At 32.6% G+C, this 20427-nt stretch overlaps 1 protein-coding gene across 1 annotated transcript in view; it reads left to right on the top strand.

Annotated features, from left to right (window-relative positions):
• LOC129219656 (uncharacterized) overlaps positions 1-20427 on the top strand; it is a 68902-nt gene that overhangs the window by 34867 nt on the left and 13608 nt on the right. Inside the window, exons 12-17 of the mRNA XM_054853934.1 lie at positions 480-626; positions 4036-4238; positions 5791-5980; positions 9308-9439; positions 12273-12394; positions 16568-16735. Coding sequence (XP_054709909.1) covers positions 480-626; positions 4036-4238; positions 5791-5980; positions 9308-9439; positions 12273-12394; positions 16568-16735 — 962 coding nt within the window. The remainder of the gene's footprint in view (positions 1-479; positions 627-4035; positions 4239-5790; positions 5981-9307; positions 9440-12272; positions 12395-16567; positions 16736-20427) is intronic.

The raw sequence follows: 20427 nt of genomic DNA, 5'->3' as shown, positions 1-20427 counted from the left end.
TGTTGTAATTTGGCGGACACTTGGCGATATATCGCTAGTCTTTTCGTCACCAAGTTTTGTCGCCAACGGCGACAAATTTGTCGATTTTTTTTTTAAAATCTGGTTTCGATTTGGCCGCTGTTGGTGATATTTAAAGAGTAAACTATTGAATTACATTAAAATTGCCAATAATGGGAAAATGACATTAAAATTGGAGTAAAAGGAAGTTATGTGATGCACACATCAGCTCATTTCAATTGCGTTCGTGTAGTTTCTGCCAGACATTCATTTTAAATTTCTTTTTTCCTGCCAATTAATGAAATAAAAACTTTCTCCGAGAATGTCATTTGCCTATTTCCAATGCACCACTCAAGGATGAATACTGAATGACGTTATGGAGGATACTAAAACTGATAAAAACAGTTTTAGTATCCTCCATGGTAGAAGGTAATCATAAGAGCTAATGTGTCCATTTTTTTCTTCTAAATTTCACCTTTCAGACACCATGGACATTGAAGCCGAGCGAGCTTTCCCTTCACCCTTTGCAAACGCCACTCTTTTGCCCATGCTCCTATTGTCTCTAGCTCAACAGAAGCATTCTCCAAAAACAGCAAACACAATCTACAAAGACTATGACTACGTGATAGGTAAGGGTGTTACCTTTATAATATACACTAAAAATTTTTCACTTTAACTTTGTGTAAAAAGGTAAATTATTTATGTTGCTGAAGAAGCGGGGCTTAATTATTGAATTGGGCTGGGATTCTTGTGATGTCAAAAAAAAAAAAAAAAAACAGTAACTCTTGTAATTTGTAGCAAGAATTAGTTTCGGTAATTTGCAAAAAAAAAAAAAAAAAAAAAAAAAAAAAAAAAAAAAAAAAAAAACTAACATTGTTTTACTAATTCTTGGGGGTCTTGTATTTTAGTGAAAATCGCCCTTTGTGCTTATTCACTCTTAATTAGGGCTGTTTTTTTGTTTGACTTATTTTCTCAAGACGTACGTATAACTATCACCACTGGTAGTCGAGTCTTAAAAAAACGCAGATGGGGATCATGGTCATCTTTTTAGAGAAACCATCTGTTTTTCCTGAAGTTCGAGTGTTTTTTGATGAGCTCAGCATCTTTTCAATTCTCATTGAAAAACCTAAACCGTTTTAACTTGCGTAAGTGACGCTACTGTTAGCTTGATTTTGACACGCATGTACTTTCCGGGAGTTTAATCTAGTAGTTCACTTAATGTTGTAATAATGTAAATATTTCACCTTTAAGGTTCACGTTCTACTCTTGAACTTTGAATGTCTATGTAGCGAATTCGGGAGAACGATTAACTGAACTAGCTGGTCGTAAAAAACATTTATCTGAAGAGGAGGTTTTAAATGATTTCGTGAAAAAAGAAATGAAAAAGGGATAGAATATAATATATAATATTAATAATAGGAACGGTACTGTTAAATGTATTTTGCTTTTTCCTCCCTCCTCCTCTTTTTTTTTCGTTTTACGTTCATTGACTTGAACTTCAATATTGAACTTGTTCATATTGAACTTCAATATTCGAGGTGAACCGAACCGTTGCTTCGGTCACTCGTCTGGTCAGTGCTAATTCTGTATTAGCTACCAGTTTGTTTACCACTCTTGGCTTCCTTAAGAGGTTTTCCACCTCCAGCTCCGTTACTCCTATGCTGGGTTGATGAGTGCTAATAAGCACGAAACTGCAGTCATCGGAGGGAATTGACTGAGCTGGCGGTGTATTCCATGTAGGTTAGTTCTATCCTAAAGTAACAATACTATTACAGTGGTTCAGATCAAGCGAGCAAATATTTTAAATTTTCTAAATTACATTGTTAGTGCCATATCCATGGACAAACTGTGTCCACAGATGTGATAAAAACAACCATTTTCTACATTTAAGAACATGTGCTTTTGAGGTTTTGACTTGAAAGTTGAAAAACAAATATTTTACATTTAATGCTATCAATTCATTGAATTATTGTATTATCTTACTTGGTTATTTTAAATCTGTATGAGACACAGATGTGATGAGTTGATCTTTACTTTTTATTAATCAAAGACAAAAACTTTAAATAAAGTCACAGAAATCTCAAAGCAAGCTTCTGTTTCTGTCCCACTAAAGAAAATGGCTTCTTGAGAGTTGATCCTTCAACCAACACAGTTTGGTGCTGCAACCTGAAAGAATTTATTGGCTTTCTTTTCTGTCTACAGACGTGACTATTTTTCTGGTTACAAGCATCAATATTGCAATTAAATAAATGTGGAAATTAAGTTTAACTTCAATTTTTTGAGAAGTGTGTACTAAATGTGTACTTGATTGAAAATATAGCTTAAATAGCTAATTTCTTGTTTGGTGCATGAAATATAAAGTATGGAAACGAAAAACAGGATAAATGGTTAGTCCACAGATGTGATAAATCACATTCTGTGGACAAAATTTAAACAATAAATGAAGTGTAATCGACTAACAGTTTAAAATGATGCAAGTTCCAAAACGCTGCTTTTCATATCTCGGTGAATATATAATATTGTTTATACTAGTGTAAAACTTAGAGTTCGATATGTTTTTTTCTGCTTTTGATTTCTTTAAATGTAATTTAGGGACCATATAAAAGTTAGATTTCATACACTATTCACTATTTCTTTTCGCTTCAGACTTTCCATATCTTAACTGACAAATGGAATGAAATGGAAATGGAGAAGAAATTTTCACCTGTCATATATAACGCCAGAGATTTTCTAGGATAGGAAAGGTGAGGCACGTCCATAAAAAAAAAGAAATAGCAATTAGAATGCGATAATAAAGATATGATTATTATGGCCAATTTGCATTCGTACACTTATGATAGATTATATTTACAGCTTACACCGAAATAGTATTTTTATTTATTATCAATCTAAAATGTTGGGAATTAGTAATCAGGAAAAAATTTGTATCTGGATGAAGTTTTGTTATTTAAGTTCATCTACATAGGTGTTTCTAGTGGGGAAAAAAGACGTGATTTTACGCAGAAAAAAACGTTTTTTTACGTAAAAATTGCTTCAGTTTAGCCTTGAAGGAAAGCAACGCATAAGATTTGTAACCATTATGACGAAAATTACTCTGAATAAATATTAAAAACAACGAGCTAGACATTCTCGTCGGCATGGATATCTGAAAAATCAAAGGAACAGGAATCGATTTTTTTTAAATTCACTTTTTTACATTTTCAAAAAGAGAGATTTTTTAAATAAAGTTTTCAATTTTTCTGGTTGTCTGAAATTGTTTTTCTCTTCAACTGTTCAAGTTCTGTCTTTTCTTTTTCCTAGACGAAATGAGGGTTATCTCTACCTTGTAGGAGTCATTTATACCTTACCCTCCCATTAAAAGGTATTCCTTGTAAACTTTATTAGACTACTTTCTCGTGAAAACTAAAACCCGTAAAAAAGAAGTGACAGAAAATTTAATGCATAGTAAAAAAATCACTAAAAACTGAAAAAGGAATAAAGTAGTTGCCTTAATAATCAAAAGTAAAATTTTTGAAAATAGATTTATAAAGTGGGAAAATGTGTGTTTCCCTACCCCCACCCGATAGAACTTTTAGAGGTAGTCCTCGATATGTTTTTTTAAAAAAATGCTCCAATGATTTCGAAGAACTCACTTTATACTTGTTATTCATTTTTTGTTCAACTCTCATGAGAGAAATTTAAAGAAACACTAAAATGTAGTCTTTACACAAAATTGACTTTTTCTCTTTAAATTATGTATTTTGAATAATTTGCAGTATAAGCGAAATAAATGAGATATTCAACAGGTGTCAAAAAATCAATCAATGGACAAGATCAGAGGGGACAGTAGGCTTGTTGAGTTTTGGAAAAACTTATTTAATCCTCATTAAATTTCTTTATTTCGAAACTATTTAAACAAATTAAACTGTGTACATTCATTTCGGTTGAAACTGCTGCTTTATCATGTATAGAGCAGTAATATTTACTTGCATCAGTATTTAATTTTTAGTTTTTAGTTTTTGAGCATTTTAAACTATTTTATTAATTTTTTTTCTGCAGTCGGCGCAGGCTCCGCTGGATCTGTACTAGCTAACCGGTTATCTGAAATTTCATGTGTCAATGTACTTCTGCTGGAAGCTGGAAGCGCACCGCCGCTCATTTCAGAAATTCCGGTGATTTCCAGGTTTCTTTGGTTCACTCGTATAGACTGGTCATACCGAACAACACCTCAAAGGCACACGGGAGAAGGAATGAACAACAGAGTAAGAAACGTTTCACCTCATTGGTTATTTATTTTATTTTATGAAGGATCTTATTTTGTACTACCAGCACAGCTTCGCCCGTAATCGAAAAATTAAAAGGTCATTTTGTTCGCCTGTATATTTACAAATAATGTGTGGTGAATTTTCTCGCCAATTGGCTTGTGCCCATGTTACGGTTCCACGTTATGACAATTTCGTAATTTACTCGTCTATCTTATGATAATTTTGTTATTAAAATTGGAATAAAAAAATACCACATAGAATTTTCGAAAAATCGCTTCGAGGTGCACACTCCCATGCTACAAACTAACTTTGTGCCGAATTTCATGAAAATCGGCAGAACAGTCTAGGCGCTATGCGCGTCACAGAGATCCTGACAGAGACTTTCAGCTTTATTATTAGTAAAAATAAAGATTTAAGTATTATTGTAAGCAAATAATAAAAACCTTGCTATTAAGTTGTACAACAGCTCTTACTTAAAACTTTTCTTTTTTAGTGCAATACATGAAATACACCGCCAACTCAGTCATTCCAGCCGAGAATTGAGTTTCATGCTTATTAGCACTCATCAGCCCGGCATAGGAAGTGACTGAGCTTGGAGGTGGAAAACCTCTTAAGGAAGCCACTGAACCGAACCGTTGTTTTGGTCACCGGTCTGGTCAGTGCTAATTCTACATTAGCTACCAGTTTGTTTGGCACTCTTGGCTTCCTTAAGAGGTTTTCCACCTCCAGCTCAGTCACTTCCTAAGCCGGGCTGATTAGGGCTAATAAGCACGAAACTGCAGTCCTCGGCCGGAATGACTGAGTTGGCGATGTATTTCATGTATTTCTGTCTTAGCTCTGGCTACAGGGCGGTAACTTACTGGAAATGCGTTATAAATACCATCTTATATAATTAAAAACTGAGCGTATGTACCTATGTATGTATGTCCAAGTTACTTCTCCCAAACGACAGTGAACTGACCATCGAACCAGGTATCCGTGGATTCGTAATCTTCCCATCTTTATGTTGTTGTGTTAACAAAATCCTCCGATAATAATTAGCGAAGATATCAATTAAAAACTATTAATTATAACACTTAAATTTCGATATGAAATCCATATTTTCCCGAAGGCTTACCTCCATTCTAATTATTATTCAGTGCTTCATCTCAACTTTCCGTAACAATGCTTTCATTAAAATTTGTAGCGGTGAAAAAAATCATTAGATGAAAGATCTGTTGCCATTTTTTTCTCGAATATAAACAAATAAAATTTCGGTTTTTCTTTTGAGGCTTTTCCTGCAATCGGAGGATTAAAAATGTTTACTTTATGGTAATTTTTCTGCAATCTGCCGCAGAATTTTACTGATTTTTTTTTTCTTTTTTTCAAGCCTGATTGTTGAACAGCCTGATTGTTGAATAAATATTTCCGAGGTGCACCGTGCAAAGCCGGGCGACGTAAATAGTTTATAATTATTCACGCTAATGCTACTTAATTCATACTTGTTTTTCTGTAGTCGAGACGACAATTTTACTTCATTAATGGTATAATTCGGATTTCATTGTTGCAGGAAGTCGTTTGGCCAGCTGGCAAAACGTTGGGCGGTTCCAGTGTGTTGAATGACGTTTTATATGTGAGAGGAAATCCTAAGGATTACGATGAGTGGGCCGCAGCTGGAGCTGAAGGATGGAGCTATGATGACGTCTTCCCGTACTTCATAAAACTGGAAGACAATCGGGATCCAGAATTTGTTGCAAATGGTAAAATGGAAGATTATCTGATTTTATGACTGATTGATGGATTAAATTTTCTTTTCCGTTGTTCCTTATTGTTCATTTTTACGTGCATTGTTTGGCATAATGCTAAAAAAAACCTCTTAAAAGTATTGTTTATTTAGTCAAAACTAGCTAAAATACCCGGCGTTGCCTGGGTCAGTAATGATTGTGAGAAACAATCGCTACTTTCATTCTTTTTTTTTTGTAAATAACTGTAAGAAATCAAAACACACCGCTTTGACGTGATTAAAAATCGAGCTTCTTCCTTACCCATAGAAATAAAATAGCACTAAGTATGAATAACAAAATAGTATTCAGTTAAAAAAGAAAATACATTTAAAAACATAAAATTTGAAGAATTACCAAAATATGAACTAATAAAAACGAACATCACTAAAAATACTGTGCGCTTTATTTATTTAAGGAAATGAATAATAAAAAAACTTTCTACTTTATTTCCCTAAGTGTGCAAAAAATCAAGTTTCCAAATATTTAAATGACTTTAAATTCATGTTTGCTTCCGAAGAAGCGTAGATTCAAAATTTTCATTATGATTGCTATTAATATTGCTGTTGTACGACTACGAATTTTTGTAGCAATGGGTTTTATATTTAACTAATCAATGGTGAAATTACATGAAATTTACTGTTTTCCATCATATCTCTTTTAAACTAAGTTTTTTAGAAATAAATTATAGCCTATGTTGCTTCCTGATAATGTAGCTCTCTGTGGAGGAAAAAATGGTTAAAACCGGCTCAGTAGTTTTGAAGTTTACCCCGGACATCCTTACATACTGAAGTAGCCATTTATGTATATAGGTTTAAAAAAATATTTAGAATGAATTACTGAATTGATTTTAGTTACCCTGCAACATAAGGTCTCTTTTTACCATGTAAGAAATGTGATGTAAAATAGTTTTTCTAAACGTATTGTTACAGTGAGCCAGAAGAAAGATCTAAATATTGAATTGTCAAATTTTTATTCCCTTTCATAACAAGATTTCGATATTTTAGTGTATAGGATATACAGGCTGTGAGCTTTCTTCTAAAATCAGAAGTTGTGTCTTGGTTAATTCAAATTGTTCAAAAATGAGAAAATGGCTTTTATTTATGCATGTAATGAAATAAGATGTTTGTGTGTTGAATGCTTCCCGAGCAAATCATAATAACAAGAAGTATCAACTTTGGCATAGTTAGTTTTTAGTCGACGATGTTCACCTTGGAGTCAGATTTTTGATGAAGTAATTGGGAAAAAGGTTTTTCTACGTTTTATGTTGTTTTAGCCCCTTTTATCCGATTGATCCAGACCTAATTGTTGGGTTTGTTGTGGAAAATAGCGAAACTCAATTTAAACTGTTTAGAATATTTAAATGAAATTTCCTCCAAGAATAATTGAGTTCCGAGTTAAAAAATTAATAGAAGTTGTTGTATGCTACGTCGTTTACCCTACTTTCCGCCTACATATAAAATGCCCTCCCCCTTAAATATTAAATGTCGGCAAAAATTAGGGGACACTTGCTATGTATCTAGAGGTGCGACAATGTTGAAATAGTCTAGCTACCAAAGGTTACAGTTTTGGCGAAAAATTGAACAGTATACAAAGTGAATAGTATTCAAGGCACCGACACAGACGCCAAAGGCGGCTAGTACATATTGTACAATAAGATGTTTGTTTGTGTGTGTGTGTGGTGTCCTTCCCGTGAAAACGGTAAGGCCTAGAAACATGAAATTTAGTAAGCAATTAATGAATACCTTTGCGCCGATGAATAACAGGAAATATCCAACGTTGTTTAGCACAAATAAATAGATTACAGAATACACGTGTTTTGTTATGAAATTTAGTATTCAGATGTAGTTTTTTGCTGACGATATTCACCTCCAAGCAAGATAGTTGAAGTTACGAAAAAGTTACTTTTTTTTATGCGATGCTTAGCTGTTTTTATTCAATTGAAACAAAAATAATTGTTACGTTAGTATATTGTTGCAAATACCGAAACTCAATTTAACTGTCTCGTAATTGTTAAGAACGTTAACAATGAGAGTTTATTCCATATGTTCGTTCCAGTTAGAAATAAATATACTACATTGCTTCGTTATACAATGTATCTAACTGTATAACAATGTTGAAACATGTTACTATTTTCACTCTTAAGCAGACTTTAAGTGTAAGAGAGTGAATGGCATAAAACAAGAAATGCGCTAAAGGCGAACTGTCTAGCTGCCGAAGGCATTCAGTGCAACAATATAGTATTTAAAAAATTGTGTCGGATAAGTATTTTTTAAACCTAAATTAAAATACTTTCAGAGTTATATTTTTACCAGCAGTTCATAGTGAAACCAATTTTGAAGCAAGATTTATCACAATGGGGTCGTTTCCAAAATTTTAAAAGTATTTTTTTTCTGAAAGAGCATGCTTAAAAACATAGAATATGACCATTTTGTAAATAATTTATTTAAGTTTAATATTTTAAAAAAATTACTTAAAGCGGTGCTCTTTCATCTTTTAACGCTTCTGCCGATGACATCACAAATAATGAAATGCCATTCAGTGTTGCCATTTTCACTGTCCAAAATATTTAATTCGCATCTTTAGTCACGTGTATTGGCAACGATATGATTGATAGCAAGCATAGAGCGCAATTTTAATTAGTTTCTTGATTATCATAACGGTAAAATGCGGTAGAAAGATGCGCCATAGTTCATTTGTGACGTCATAAAGACCACGTCTTGTTTGAAGAATCGGACATTTAAAAAAATTAATTAAACAATAACCGTGGGGAAAATGAAAGTACAGACTGACCACGGATTGTATAGAAAGACAAACATCCGTTTTACAGCCGGAAATGGACGAATCTATTATTTTTTTTGCCGATGTCAGCTTTTGCAGAAGCAGAGTCTCACTCAAATGAGCGGAATACGCTCATCAAATTTTTACTTTCCCCCCTCATTCACATAGATTCGTCTTATCTGGACGTTTGAAAATTCCATGCAATCCGTGGTTGGACAGTATTTTCCGAGTCCATGTTATTTTTATTTTTTTTTGCTTATTCTATCAATTTCAGTGACAAAAAGTACTACTTTTGACAGAAGGAAACAACCCCATTATGTTTTTCTAAAATCATATATTTCCAAAATTAAGTTCCTTTCTTTATTTTATATTGCAAAGTTACACAAACTAAAAACGGGGAAGAATACAGGATTAAACTTTTTATTTCGGTTGAGGAAAGTTATGACGTTTTACATTTCACTTTGTCGTGATCTTTTTTCATTTATATAGTAAACTAATTAAATTTAAAACATGCCTTAAATTCAGGTTATCATGGCGTTGGAGGGCCTCAAACTGCACACAGACCACGATACCAAGGTGAAATTAAAAAGCCTTTATTTCAAGCTGCAAAATCCCTGGGATATGACGTAGTGGATTCAAATGCAGACTATCAAACAGGTAAGCACAAATGTTGCACAAGTCATGCTTCAACTCAAAATATGAATAATGTAAAGCATTACAAATATGATATGTTTGAATTAAAATCTTCGCATCACACACTATTTGACAATTGCTAAGGAATAGTTGCGTTTTTTGTAATGATTAAGAACAGAAATTGATTGATGACATTGAACTAAGTGCATATTTAGTACGGACGCATTTATTATAGTGTAAAATGGTACAAATACTGTCACATCGTAGAATTAAAAACCTTAAGGGGGTCCGGGACACATTTTGAAAAAAAAATTATTAAATACTTTAGAGTTTTGAAATTTTTTGCACTGATTCACGATATATTTAATAAGCAAAATCATAACATAAATACTAAAAAAATTTTTTTAACTTAAATTTAATTTGTTTTTTTTTTTTTTTTTTGAAAAAAAAATATGGGGTTGCTTTAAATTGCTATAACTCAAAATATTCTTGGTTAATTTTCATTTTTTTTCCAAAAAAATATGCACAAATATCTAAGCTTTAGTTTTTATTCGGCGATTTTAAAAATATTGATTCAATAAAAAATAGAAAATATTTGAAGAAAAATTTCGAAAAATTCGAAGATACTTTTTTTTTTTAAATCATATTTTTTGCAGTAAACGTTTTTTTTCAAAATCTCCGAATAAAAATTAAAGTAAACTGTTTGAAAAAGACATGCTCCAAATTTCATTACTTTATCTTTATTGGGTTCCGACTTATAAGAGTTTGAATGCAAGAAATCGGGAAAAACTGCATCATGGAGAAAAACGCGTTTAAAGTTTTAAAGTTAATTACACATTAGTTTGGTGCATGCAACAAAAGTAATTATATCTTTAGTTCTAATTAAGATAGAAACAAGGTTCGAACGTTCTTTTAAGCAGATAAAAACGGAGTAATTTTTCAAATGATTAAAAAAAAAATTCAAAATTTCACGTTTTTTGTGTCCTGGACCCCTTAAAATAAAAAAGATGCTCCTTAAAAGGAAAAAAAAGGTTAAACATTCATGATTTTGATGCTAAGCGCCTCATTTACAGTTGAGAAGTATTACATTTAGTTAAAAATACTGTAATACAGTTCTTGTGCTAAACCTGAGAGTTTTCATTTATCTATTACAAATTTGCAGTATGTAATAGACCAGCGTTTCTTAAATTGTGTTCCACGGAACCCCGGGGTTCCATGGAGATTACTCAAGGGCTCCACGAAACTTGCATTTTTTCTTTTTTTCAAACCGTTCAATTTAGTCACTTAAAAAATAGTGGTTTGAGTGTGTTCAATGAGTGCTTTCCGAATGAATGGCTGAAAAATATCAATAGTGGATTAAAAGCCCATTTATTTTCAACGTATAGCCTTCAGTTATGTCAGGCTTAGAATACTACCTTTTTCTGAAATGCCACTTGGTCCTTCCTTACTCCAGAAAGTTAAAATTATGCTATTTAGTAAAATTGTGATGCAACTTAAAAGATGAATGTTCTCAATAAATGTTCTCAACTGTCCCGAAATTCCTTTTTAACACGTTTACTGTTTGCAATTAAATTCATGTTTTCTACTTCTCTGTCGTCAAAGCCAAATATCATACAGACTTGCACTGTTAAAAATTTTCCGGAAAATTTACGGTAATTGTTACTGGCATCCATGTTGCCAGTAACTATTACCGTAAAAATCAAATGTTACGGCAAAATTTTACGGTATCTTTGGCAGGCCACAGCAACCAATTGGAATAGGGATCGCTTATTTCTCCGGTATAAATTACCGTAAAAATCAGCGACGCTGTAAGTCTGCCATTTCACAGTAACAATTACCAGAAAATCTTCCTGAATTTTTAACAGTGTAGTGCTAAACCTGATCTGAAAATGCAACTTTCATCCATAAAGGATGATCTGTCGTAGCAGAAACAGGTACACTCATATCAGTAAAGTTAAAACTGTAACAGTTTGGTTGAAATGAGTTGCAGACGTTTCGGGAAAATTGTGTTAGAAAAATCGACTTAGAGAAATAGTTTTTTGGAAGTATACATGCTCTTAATACTAGCCTAATGAATCATGAGGATAAAAATAACCTATGAGGATGAAATGTTCTCGTCAAGAGTCGTCATTTTTTTTTTTTTTTGCTTAAATTAAGCTAGTATGGCAACGAGAAGGGGTGAAAATATATATTTTTCCCATCTCATGATACTATTCTTTTTTTTTAAATTTAACTAGGATTATTGTGTTTATCACATTCGAAACTCAGTTAAATCAATGTATTAAATCAAGCACGCGTTCATTTAAATTGTTCCTTATTCCCCAATTAATCTATTTATTTAAAAAAAAAGAATAAACTATTTCATATTGGAACAAAATGTTACTTTACAAGAAAGAACATTCACATTGCAGCTGTGAAATGCAAAATGATGTAAGTGGACTTTTTTCTTTTTTTTTTTTGAAATACCTTGTTTTAAGTAAGTAATTTTTTTTAAATAAAAAAGTGCTTTTATTGAAAATAAGCAATTTCTAGAATGCTGCATGGAAACTATTTTCACGGAAAAACCAGGGGCTTTGCGAAAAAAGTGGACATTCAAATGGATTCCACATATCAAACAAATTAAGAAACGCTGTAATAGACTATCAAGTATGGAACTTTTCCATCCGTGGAACGCAAAAACTTATGTATACTTGTCAACGAGTGGTTTTACTGAACAGCAATGCATTAACATCTTTCCGTTTCAACAGAGAAAGCTACATTTTGATTGTTTGTCTTATTCATCAGCTGATTTATAAAATTTGTCAAAATAGGTCTTTTCTCATTTTTGTTTTGACTGAAGTTGTGTTTTTCTTTTCAGGTTTTTATGACATACAGGGAATTTTGCGTTCCGGTCAAAGGTGCAGTACCGCAAAGGCATATTTAGTACCGGCTGAAAATCGTACAAATTTGGATATATTAACGGACGCTTATGTCCGGAAGGTAAGAAAATGTTTCTATTTTACTAGGAGTAATAATAAAACATTGGTCCGTCAAATTTAAGAAGTGGTTTTTCAAAGCAGGTTTGGCTCAAAGGAAGAAACAATCTTTCCCTTCTGACAAAAAATGAACAATATCTTTTTTTTTGTCTGCATGATGATTATATGAGGTAGTGAGAAGCAAAGGGATGCAAGTGGCAAAATTAAAAATTTGGAGATAACTAGTACAAATCGTAAGTGAACCCCTTCTGTGTCTTGGGGCAAGAGATAGTACCAGTAGTCCTGGTAGGTGCTGTTGTACAGCATGATTTAGAAAAAAAAATCAATGAAAGCCTTCCTAGGACGTAACCTTTATACGCGTTTTACTCAAAATTTAAAAATGTCCACTTACATCCCTTTGCTTCTCACTGCCTCATATGTAATCACTTTTTTTTTTAGACCCTACAGCTACGACCTTAACACTCTGAAAAATTATGCAGCGGAATAGATAAAGCTTTTAATGATCTGTTTGAATGCAGCTCACTATAAACTTCATGGCTGATAACAAAAGGGGAATTGATTGTTGATATTGAGTATAGAGAAATGAAATAATCATACTAAGCTTGGACAAGTCGGATATTGTTATTAGGTGTATAGACATCGGTTTAAGTTTTCTCGGTAAACAAAATGTTCTTTAAATATATTTCTAGCATTTGGTATCACTTGCAAAAACATTATTTGATACAACTAGCAGGTATGTGTGATTCATTCACTTTTAAATACATTCCAAGCGCACTTACTCCAAAGAAGACGCGTACTTGGACTAAATGCGACTTCAATGTGAATATGTATAGAATTGATGTTAGTTTCAATCAGAGGTAATTTAATTTTTGAAAAGCAACAAATACATAAAAAAAGTACAAGGTGAGTTTTAACGTTTGGTGAACGTATTAACTAATTTACTACCCTGCAATTCCCTATTTTTCTTCTGTGTGGACTCCATTGTTAAAATTGGTTTAGATTTTCCTATTATTTTTATGTAAACATCGTACATTTCTTACTTTTATTTTTTTCATTTTTTGCTTTTTTATTTCGTTTTGTGATTAACTAATTCCAATATGTTTATCCTTCACTCTGTTTTTTCCTGCATTTCTCCATTTGATACATTGCTTCCATACATAGTTTTTCCCGCTGGTAAATTTATTCAGAGTGGTTTCATTTTTGGACTTTTTGCATTGTTTATGGGTTTTCTCGGAAAATTTATTACTTAACGGTTTTTTCTTGATGAAATCATATAATACATTTTACCTCCAGGTGTCATTTTATCTTTTTTTGTTTTGTTTAATTTCTATTTTTTGATATTTATACTATTTCCTGTTCCATCGTGTTGCTTTTCTCGGATGACTTTTCATCTAGAAGCTCACATTTCTTTGCATTGAAAAAGGTATTCCTTGTAACACCGAAGCACGTGTCTGCAATAATTTGCAATTTTTGTGCTTCATAACGTTGGATTACTGATTATTTAATTTTAATGCTTGTTTAAGCATTTAATGATACGCCTTATAGTACTGTACATATTGATCCTTATACCTAGCAAGACGGGAGGGGCCACAGTGGTCCCGAAGCTATTTTGAAATAAAAAAGAGGTTTTTTTTCGATTAATTGCTGAAGCTTTAATTTTTTTTTTTTTTTTACTCTAGTATAACTTCCTCTTTATATAACCGGTTAATTATCCAAAAGTTATAAATCATACCGATTGCTTACCAGCGAAACGGTAGCCATTTCTCTTAGAAAGATAAACTAATTCTACCTTTTGGCGAGTAAAGACAGAAAAACGAAAAATACTAAGTTTTTATTTAGTCGTATAAGAAGGTGCATCGGGGTATGTGGACTGACTCAAGTCGAGTTTTTAAAAGAATTCACCCAAAAATGTGTAGGCGCCACACTGGCCCCTTCAGTCTTTCTAGGTATACATGAAAATTCAGTCTTTCTAATGTTAATATATTTAAAAGAAAATTAATACAGAAAAAATATATCCACTGTTATTACTCGTCCTTAGATGCCAGCACACGTCTGACTTTTAACAACACAAGCAAAAATTTGCAATTTAACTAAACGAATTCATCGAAAATCCGGTTCTGACGTGAAATTTTATAGAAAACTGTTCTTAAGAATATTTCTTATAGAAAATCTATACATTTCTATAGAACTCTATAAGGCTCTATAAAAGATTTTCGTAAGGGATAGCCTTGCACCAACTCAGAGGAGAAGTTCTCGTATCATTTGTACTGGTTATCTCGATTTTTTTAAATTTTGGCACTTAAATCCCTTTGCCTCTCTCTGCATCATTTGATGCAGTCTTTTTTGATCATTAAGTAATATTGATGAAATAATTTGATCTTTGTTAAATCGTTAACTATCTTCGAAAGACATAATTAGTATTATCAAAATTTAAGTATAAATGTGTGATGTACAAAAAGAAGCTTGAATATTCTGTGAATTAGACAACAGTTTTTGTAAGAAAAACTCATCACTCAATTAGTCTTTTTTTCCCTTCGTCATGTTTACACAGTTGAATAAAATTCCTCTCTTTTTTTCCTTCCTTTTTTATGGCAAAGAAAGTATTGTAATTGCAAGAAAAAAAAATCTCTCAAATTTTGGCCAAAATTTTTATTTTACTCACCACCGAATGAATGTTGAGTTGGTTTTTTGGCTCATCCGCACGTGCATAACTAGGGTAAGGACCCCCGGTAATTGGCACTTTAAGAGTTTGTCCTTAATCTTACTTTTGTTTTCATTACTTATAAAAAAAATATTCACTTGCAAATATTTTTTAATCAAAGAATGCACATCTGTGCTTCTATTTAGTTCACTAAAAGCAAAAATATTTGAAGATATTTTTGTAAAGATGTATGTATAAAAGTTACCAAAATCACCAGTAATTGGCACCTGAAAACCCAGTGTATGACACCTTGTGTTCCAGAGATTAGCACATGTTAATATAACTGGAAAATAACTTTATTTTTCACTTTTATAAGTGTATACACATATTAGTGTATAAAAGGCACACGTGCCAATTACTGGAGAATAGCAAAACTGGAGAACCACTATATGGCACCCATCATTACTTCAAAAATCCAAAAAGGGACAAAAAATATACTTCTACCTACTCAAAGTAAAACCTTTCTCCCAACTAAACAAAACTTTTGACAACCAAATTTTAAAATATATTTTAAGTCAGATTTTAATGGATTGATGTGCAGGCTTCCCTTAAGCCAGAGAAGCTTTTGCAACAAAAATGTCTGAGTTGACACAAGCCACAATTGTTTCTGTTTTCTATGCACTGTTATTTGGTAACATGAATTGAAGTTATAATCTTTAATGTAAATGTACATTCAGTTGGTATATAGGCTACTTTTAAAATATTGGATATGAATCTTATTTTAGGACATTTTTGTTGGAAGTGCCAATCACTTGTGACCTGCCAATTACTAGGGGTGTTATCCTAGTTAAGAAAGTAAATACAGTCGAAATGATAGCATAATGCTATAATCTGTAATAAGTAATACGATAATTTGGCGATCCCTTGGCGATATGTCGTCTAGCGTTTGATAGTTACGTTTTTGACAAATTTGGCAAAAAAAAAAAGATTTTTTAATCTATTTTTGATTTGGCGCTGTTGGGGATATTTGACGAGGTATCCGTTCAACCATATGAAAATTTTCGGTACTTGGAAAATGAAGTAAAACACTTTTTGCATCGATCCGCGACAAACTATTGCTGTAATTATTAAAGTGTTTCATTGCTACTTCTAACTCACTATCATGTTGTTTTTGTTCTTAATAACATGTTCTATAGAGTTTTTACGCAATTTAAAATCACAGATGCTGGTAAAAACATTCTTTTCCTGACATTTGAAAATACAATTTCTTTCACGTTAATATTCTGTTTATGCGTGTATTCATCCAAGAAGTATTATTTCTAACATTCGTACATGAGTACACGCACTCATTCTTTTGAAACATCGATTATTTAACAAAGGAATTATCAGATCCACATCATATTTTCTTTTTCCCCCGTAAATAGAAACACTGCTGATAATGTGTTGCCGAAGAAATAAATTCATTTTAATTCATTCTGCTTTGATTCTTTCCTTCATCTTAATGTTTATTCACTCATTATTATTCTTTACACACAGATTATTATTGAAAAAGGGCGGGCTGTCGGTGTGCAATTCGATCATGAAGGCAGTACCTACGAAGTGAAAGCGAAACGGGAAGTGATCTTATCTGCTGGAGCAACGAACACCCCAAAAATCCTAATGCTTTCCGGTATTGGACCTCGAAAGGAATTGGAACGATTCAAGGTAAGTTCTATTCATAAGTAAGAAATTTTCGAATCCGCATAGAAAACAAGTTGAGGACCATGACCTTCTAGCATTGCGTGACTCTTATCCCTTTCTAAACATTGGATTAAAAGAATCCTTTTAACTCTCGACGTGTTTTTAATCCATTTTTAAAGCAGTATGCAAATTACTTGTGTTTTAATACAACTGGGCTAGCAACAAAGCCTGATGAATATCCGTATGGAAGCATATCATAGAGCATTGTTCATTTAAATGCATGAATAATAAAAACCACTTTTCTTACACAAAATCCGCGTAATCTATTATAAAACCCATTCTGTTTCGATGCACTTCAAGGACATATAGACAAATACTTGCCGATAGAGTGTGGCTCTGATAAGCTGCACTCTGACCTTGCCATTGTTTACCTCTTTTCGGTGGATTCAGTGAAGTCGGAATACTTTTGCAACAATGTAACTACGAATGTAACGTCAGTCACGTTCCGCTAGTCACACACAGTCTTTCGTAAAAGCACCACTATGGGCAAAAAAAGAAATTAAATATAGACTTTATTGTCTGAACATTGATTGTATGGAAAGGCTGATATCCGGTTTACAGGCGGAAATGGACGCGTCCATTACCTTTCAGGGATGGTAGTTTCTCTGCTATAGATGTGCGCGTTTGCCTCTTAATTATTTCGACTTTGTTTTTTAAAAATGACAATTTATTCAATGCAATAATTTTTAAATCAAAACTACATTTAATCATTTTTCTCACTCAAAAACTAATTGATTTATTTTGTTTGCAACATAATTTGAAGCTTACAATTATGCTTTTACATTTCCGAACGAAATGAAAACATTTTATCTTCTTTTTGTTGTTTCCATAGAAACTCATTTTGTTTCCACTCATCACATCTCCCCTGCTAGATTCATTCAGATGGAAACGTCTTAACTTGGCCAATTACCAAATTACATACAATCCGTGGTCAAACAGCACCTTTTACAAGTATATCAGCCAATTTTAAATGCTGCGTAACTTTCAGAAAAATTTGCCTCGTAACACAAGCATTGCAAAACTGTCAAAATTGCAAAACTGTTACTTAAATCGCATTACCTTTTTTGCTGAACAAATACCTATCAGCGATAATTTTGTTTAAAATACTTGGTAAAAATTAGAAGTTAGCACCAAACTTTTAAATCTGCATATAAACCAAAAAATAAATAAAATAACTTCTGGTTTTAAATAAAAAGAGTTAGAAAACCAGCTGCGATAGTTACGTTAGCCACTATGGAATGAACCTATACCAATTAATCTTTCGGCGTAGCCAAGCGCTTGAATGTTGGAAAAGGCAGATTACCAAAGTTGGTTTCTTTTCAAAACTGTTGCTTTTTTATTAGAGCGTCCACTCTAAAGATATCATGTCAAAAACAATGTGCCTTGCACCACTCTTGTCTTTTTGGCCATATAAATTGGAGTGGAGTTGAAGGAAAATGTCTAGTCTACAATGCTGAAGTGCTCTTACGCCCACAGAAGTACAATAACTTCAAAAATGTGCTTCTGGTTCACTTTTTGATTCATTTTGCGGCCCTCATTCACAAAACACTAGAGATTTTTTGTCGCTTGTCCTGATTCCATTTCAGACCAAGCCTGACTTCGGATTTTGGCGATATCTAACACTTTCTAAAGTGCTTGTCTACCAAGGGCGCCCATATGCAAAATTTTAAGGGGGGGGGGGGCTCTGATATTTTCCCCATGGAAACCGACTTGAGTACAGATTAGAGCTAATAAAATTTAACAGTTTTGATTACTTAATTCATTAATGGCTGGAGAAAAAATGTTTTTACATTTTTACAAAGAAAAAAGTATTAAAAGGAAGAGGAAGTTCTCATTTCCAAAGGGGGGGGGGCTTGATCCCCCACTTTCCCCCCTATATGGGAGCCTATGGTGTCTACAGACCAAATCCCATGGTTCTGGGGGATATTAACCGGTTGAACGGTAAATCTTGAAAGGTATCGGTTGAAAGGTATCTTTTTCAGCGTGGACTTGCGGGCCCGTCTCAAACATTTCTGGCATCTTTAGAGTCATACGAATGCCTGAATTTTTGGAAGTTGCAAAACTTCTGTTTGAGCTGTTTGTTTCCTTAGTCGCACTTATCGGTCACAAATTCCCACAAACGACTGCTCTCGTGGAAACCTGAGGATTTCATTGAACTCACTTTTGGATGGCCTAACGATTAACTGAAATGTTCACTGTTAGTTTTTGTACACTTTCCGGACATCGACTATCATACCCAAGCCACTTGAAACGGCATGCCGTTTCAAATACTGTTTGTCGAGACAACAAGCAAACGAACTGTCGTTTTACTTGGTTAAACAGCAATAGCAGTTATTTCGCTTAAAAATATAAGAAAACCAAAAAACAATAAATATACTAGGTAATATATTGTAAATTATTTCCTAATCAAGTGAGAAACAAAATAAATTAGGTACTCATTAAAATGAAATTACCTTTCTTCCATTCGATGATACAATTTTTGTCCGATATTTTTTACCGCACCCTGTATACTGCCGTGCTAAGCAAAAAAGGGGACTTAGCAGTTGGGCTCAAGCTGATATATTGTATTTTAAAGTGTGGCTCTTCCATATATTTGATTCAGATGTTTTTTTTTTTTTTTTTTTTAAGAATTTTTTAAAACAATAGTTCTTGATCAAATGACCCTAAAACATTTTATCTATTAAGTAAAATACGAAACAGAGAACAACTTGATTATAAAAACTCAAATTTGTTCAAAAGGGCTGGTATGACTACTTTTACTACTGTGCTTAGCACGGCCGTATGAATAAACATAAACTCCAGTTTAATTTTGGTTCAGCTTAAGAAAAACCAATTTAGTTTTGATTCGGACTTAGACTGGATTGGAAAAAAATCAAAACTCAATAGCTTTCATTTTCAGACAGTAACATTGTATTTATTTATTTATTTATTTATTTATTTTTTTTTATTTATTTATTTTTTTTTTTTTTTTTGAAGAAAAATAAAAGAAATATCAACCATGTTTGAAAGTCGAAAATTTCAGAAGTTTCAAATGCAATCTAAAATAGAAAATGTAATTGGTATGATTAGACACACATTACCCAATATTATTGATGAGTGACGACTTGACTTATTTCTGGGTTTGACCATGAAAGCCCTCGTTAAAGCTTTTGTTATAAAAACAAAAAGGTTTTTTCTTCTAATTAATCTTATCTTTATGTGTATTTCTGTCAAGCAGAAAAAGAAGATGTGTGGATAGCATATATTTTTTATTGCTTAACCCTTTATATGTTACAAGAAACACAGAGCTATTAAGAAACCCAAATTTTATTCATAAAAAATCAAATTTTCCATTTTTTCCAATTTTTCCCGAAAAAACCCGGTTTTTTCCCATCACTTCCAAATTTCCGGAAATTTTACATCTCTAATCTCAGCTAACTATTATCTGAAATCAAATTCAGTTTGAATTTAGTCCAAATATTATTTAATCCTCCCCCTACGTCCTCAGATCTTTTTTCGTTTGACTTCAAAATTTTTTGGTGTCATTTGAAGTTAAAAGTTGTATTTTTCACGAAAATCTTCCGCTATTTTGTTTAAAAAACCCATGGAAAAAATTTTAAAAACTCAAACTCAACGTAGGGGAAGGTTCGTATGCAGAATGTGTGTACTAAATTTAA

Source organism: Uloborus diversus, chromosome 1 (assembly GCF_026930045.1).
Source record: "Uloborus diversus isolate 005 chromosome 1, Udiv.v.3.1, whole genome shotgun sequence".
In the NCBI taxonomy this organism is placed as follows: Eukaryota; Metazoa; Arthropoda; class Arachnida; order Araneae; family Uloboridae; genus Uloborus; species Uloborus diversus.
This window is presented reverse-complemented; position numbering and strand designations above follow the sequence as displayed.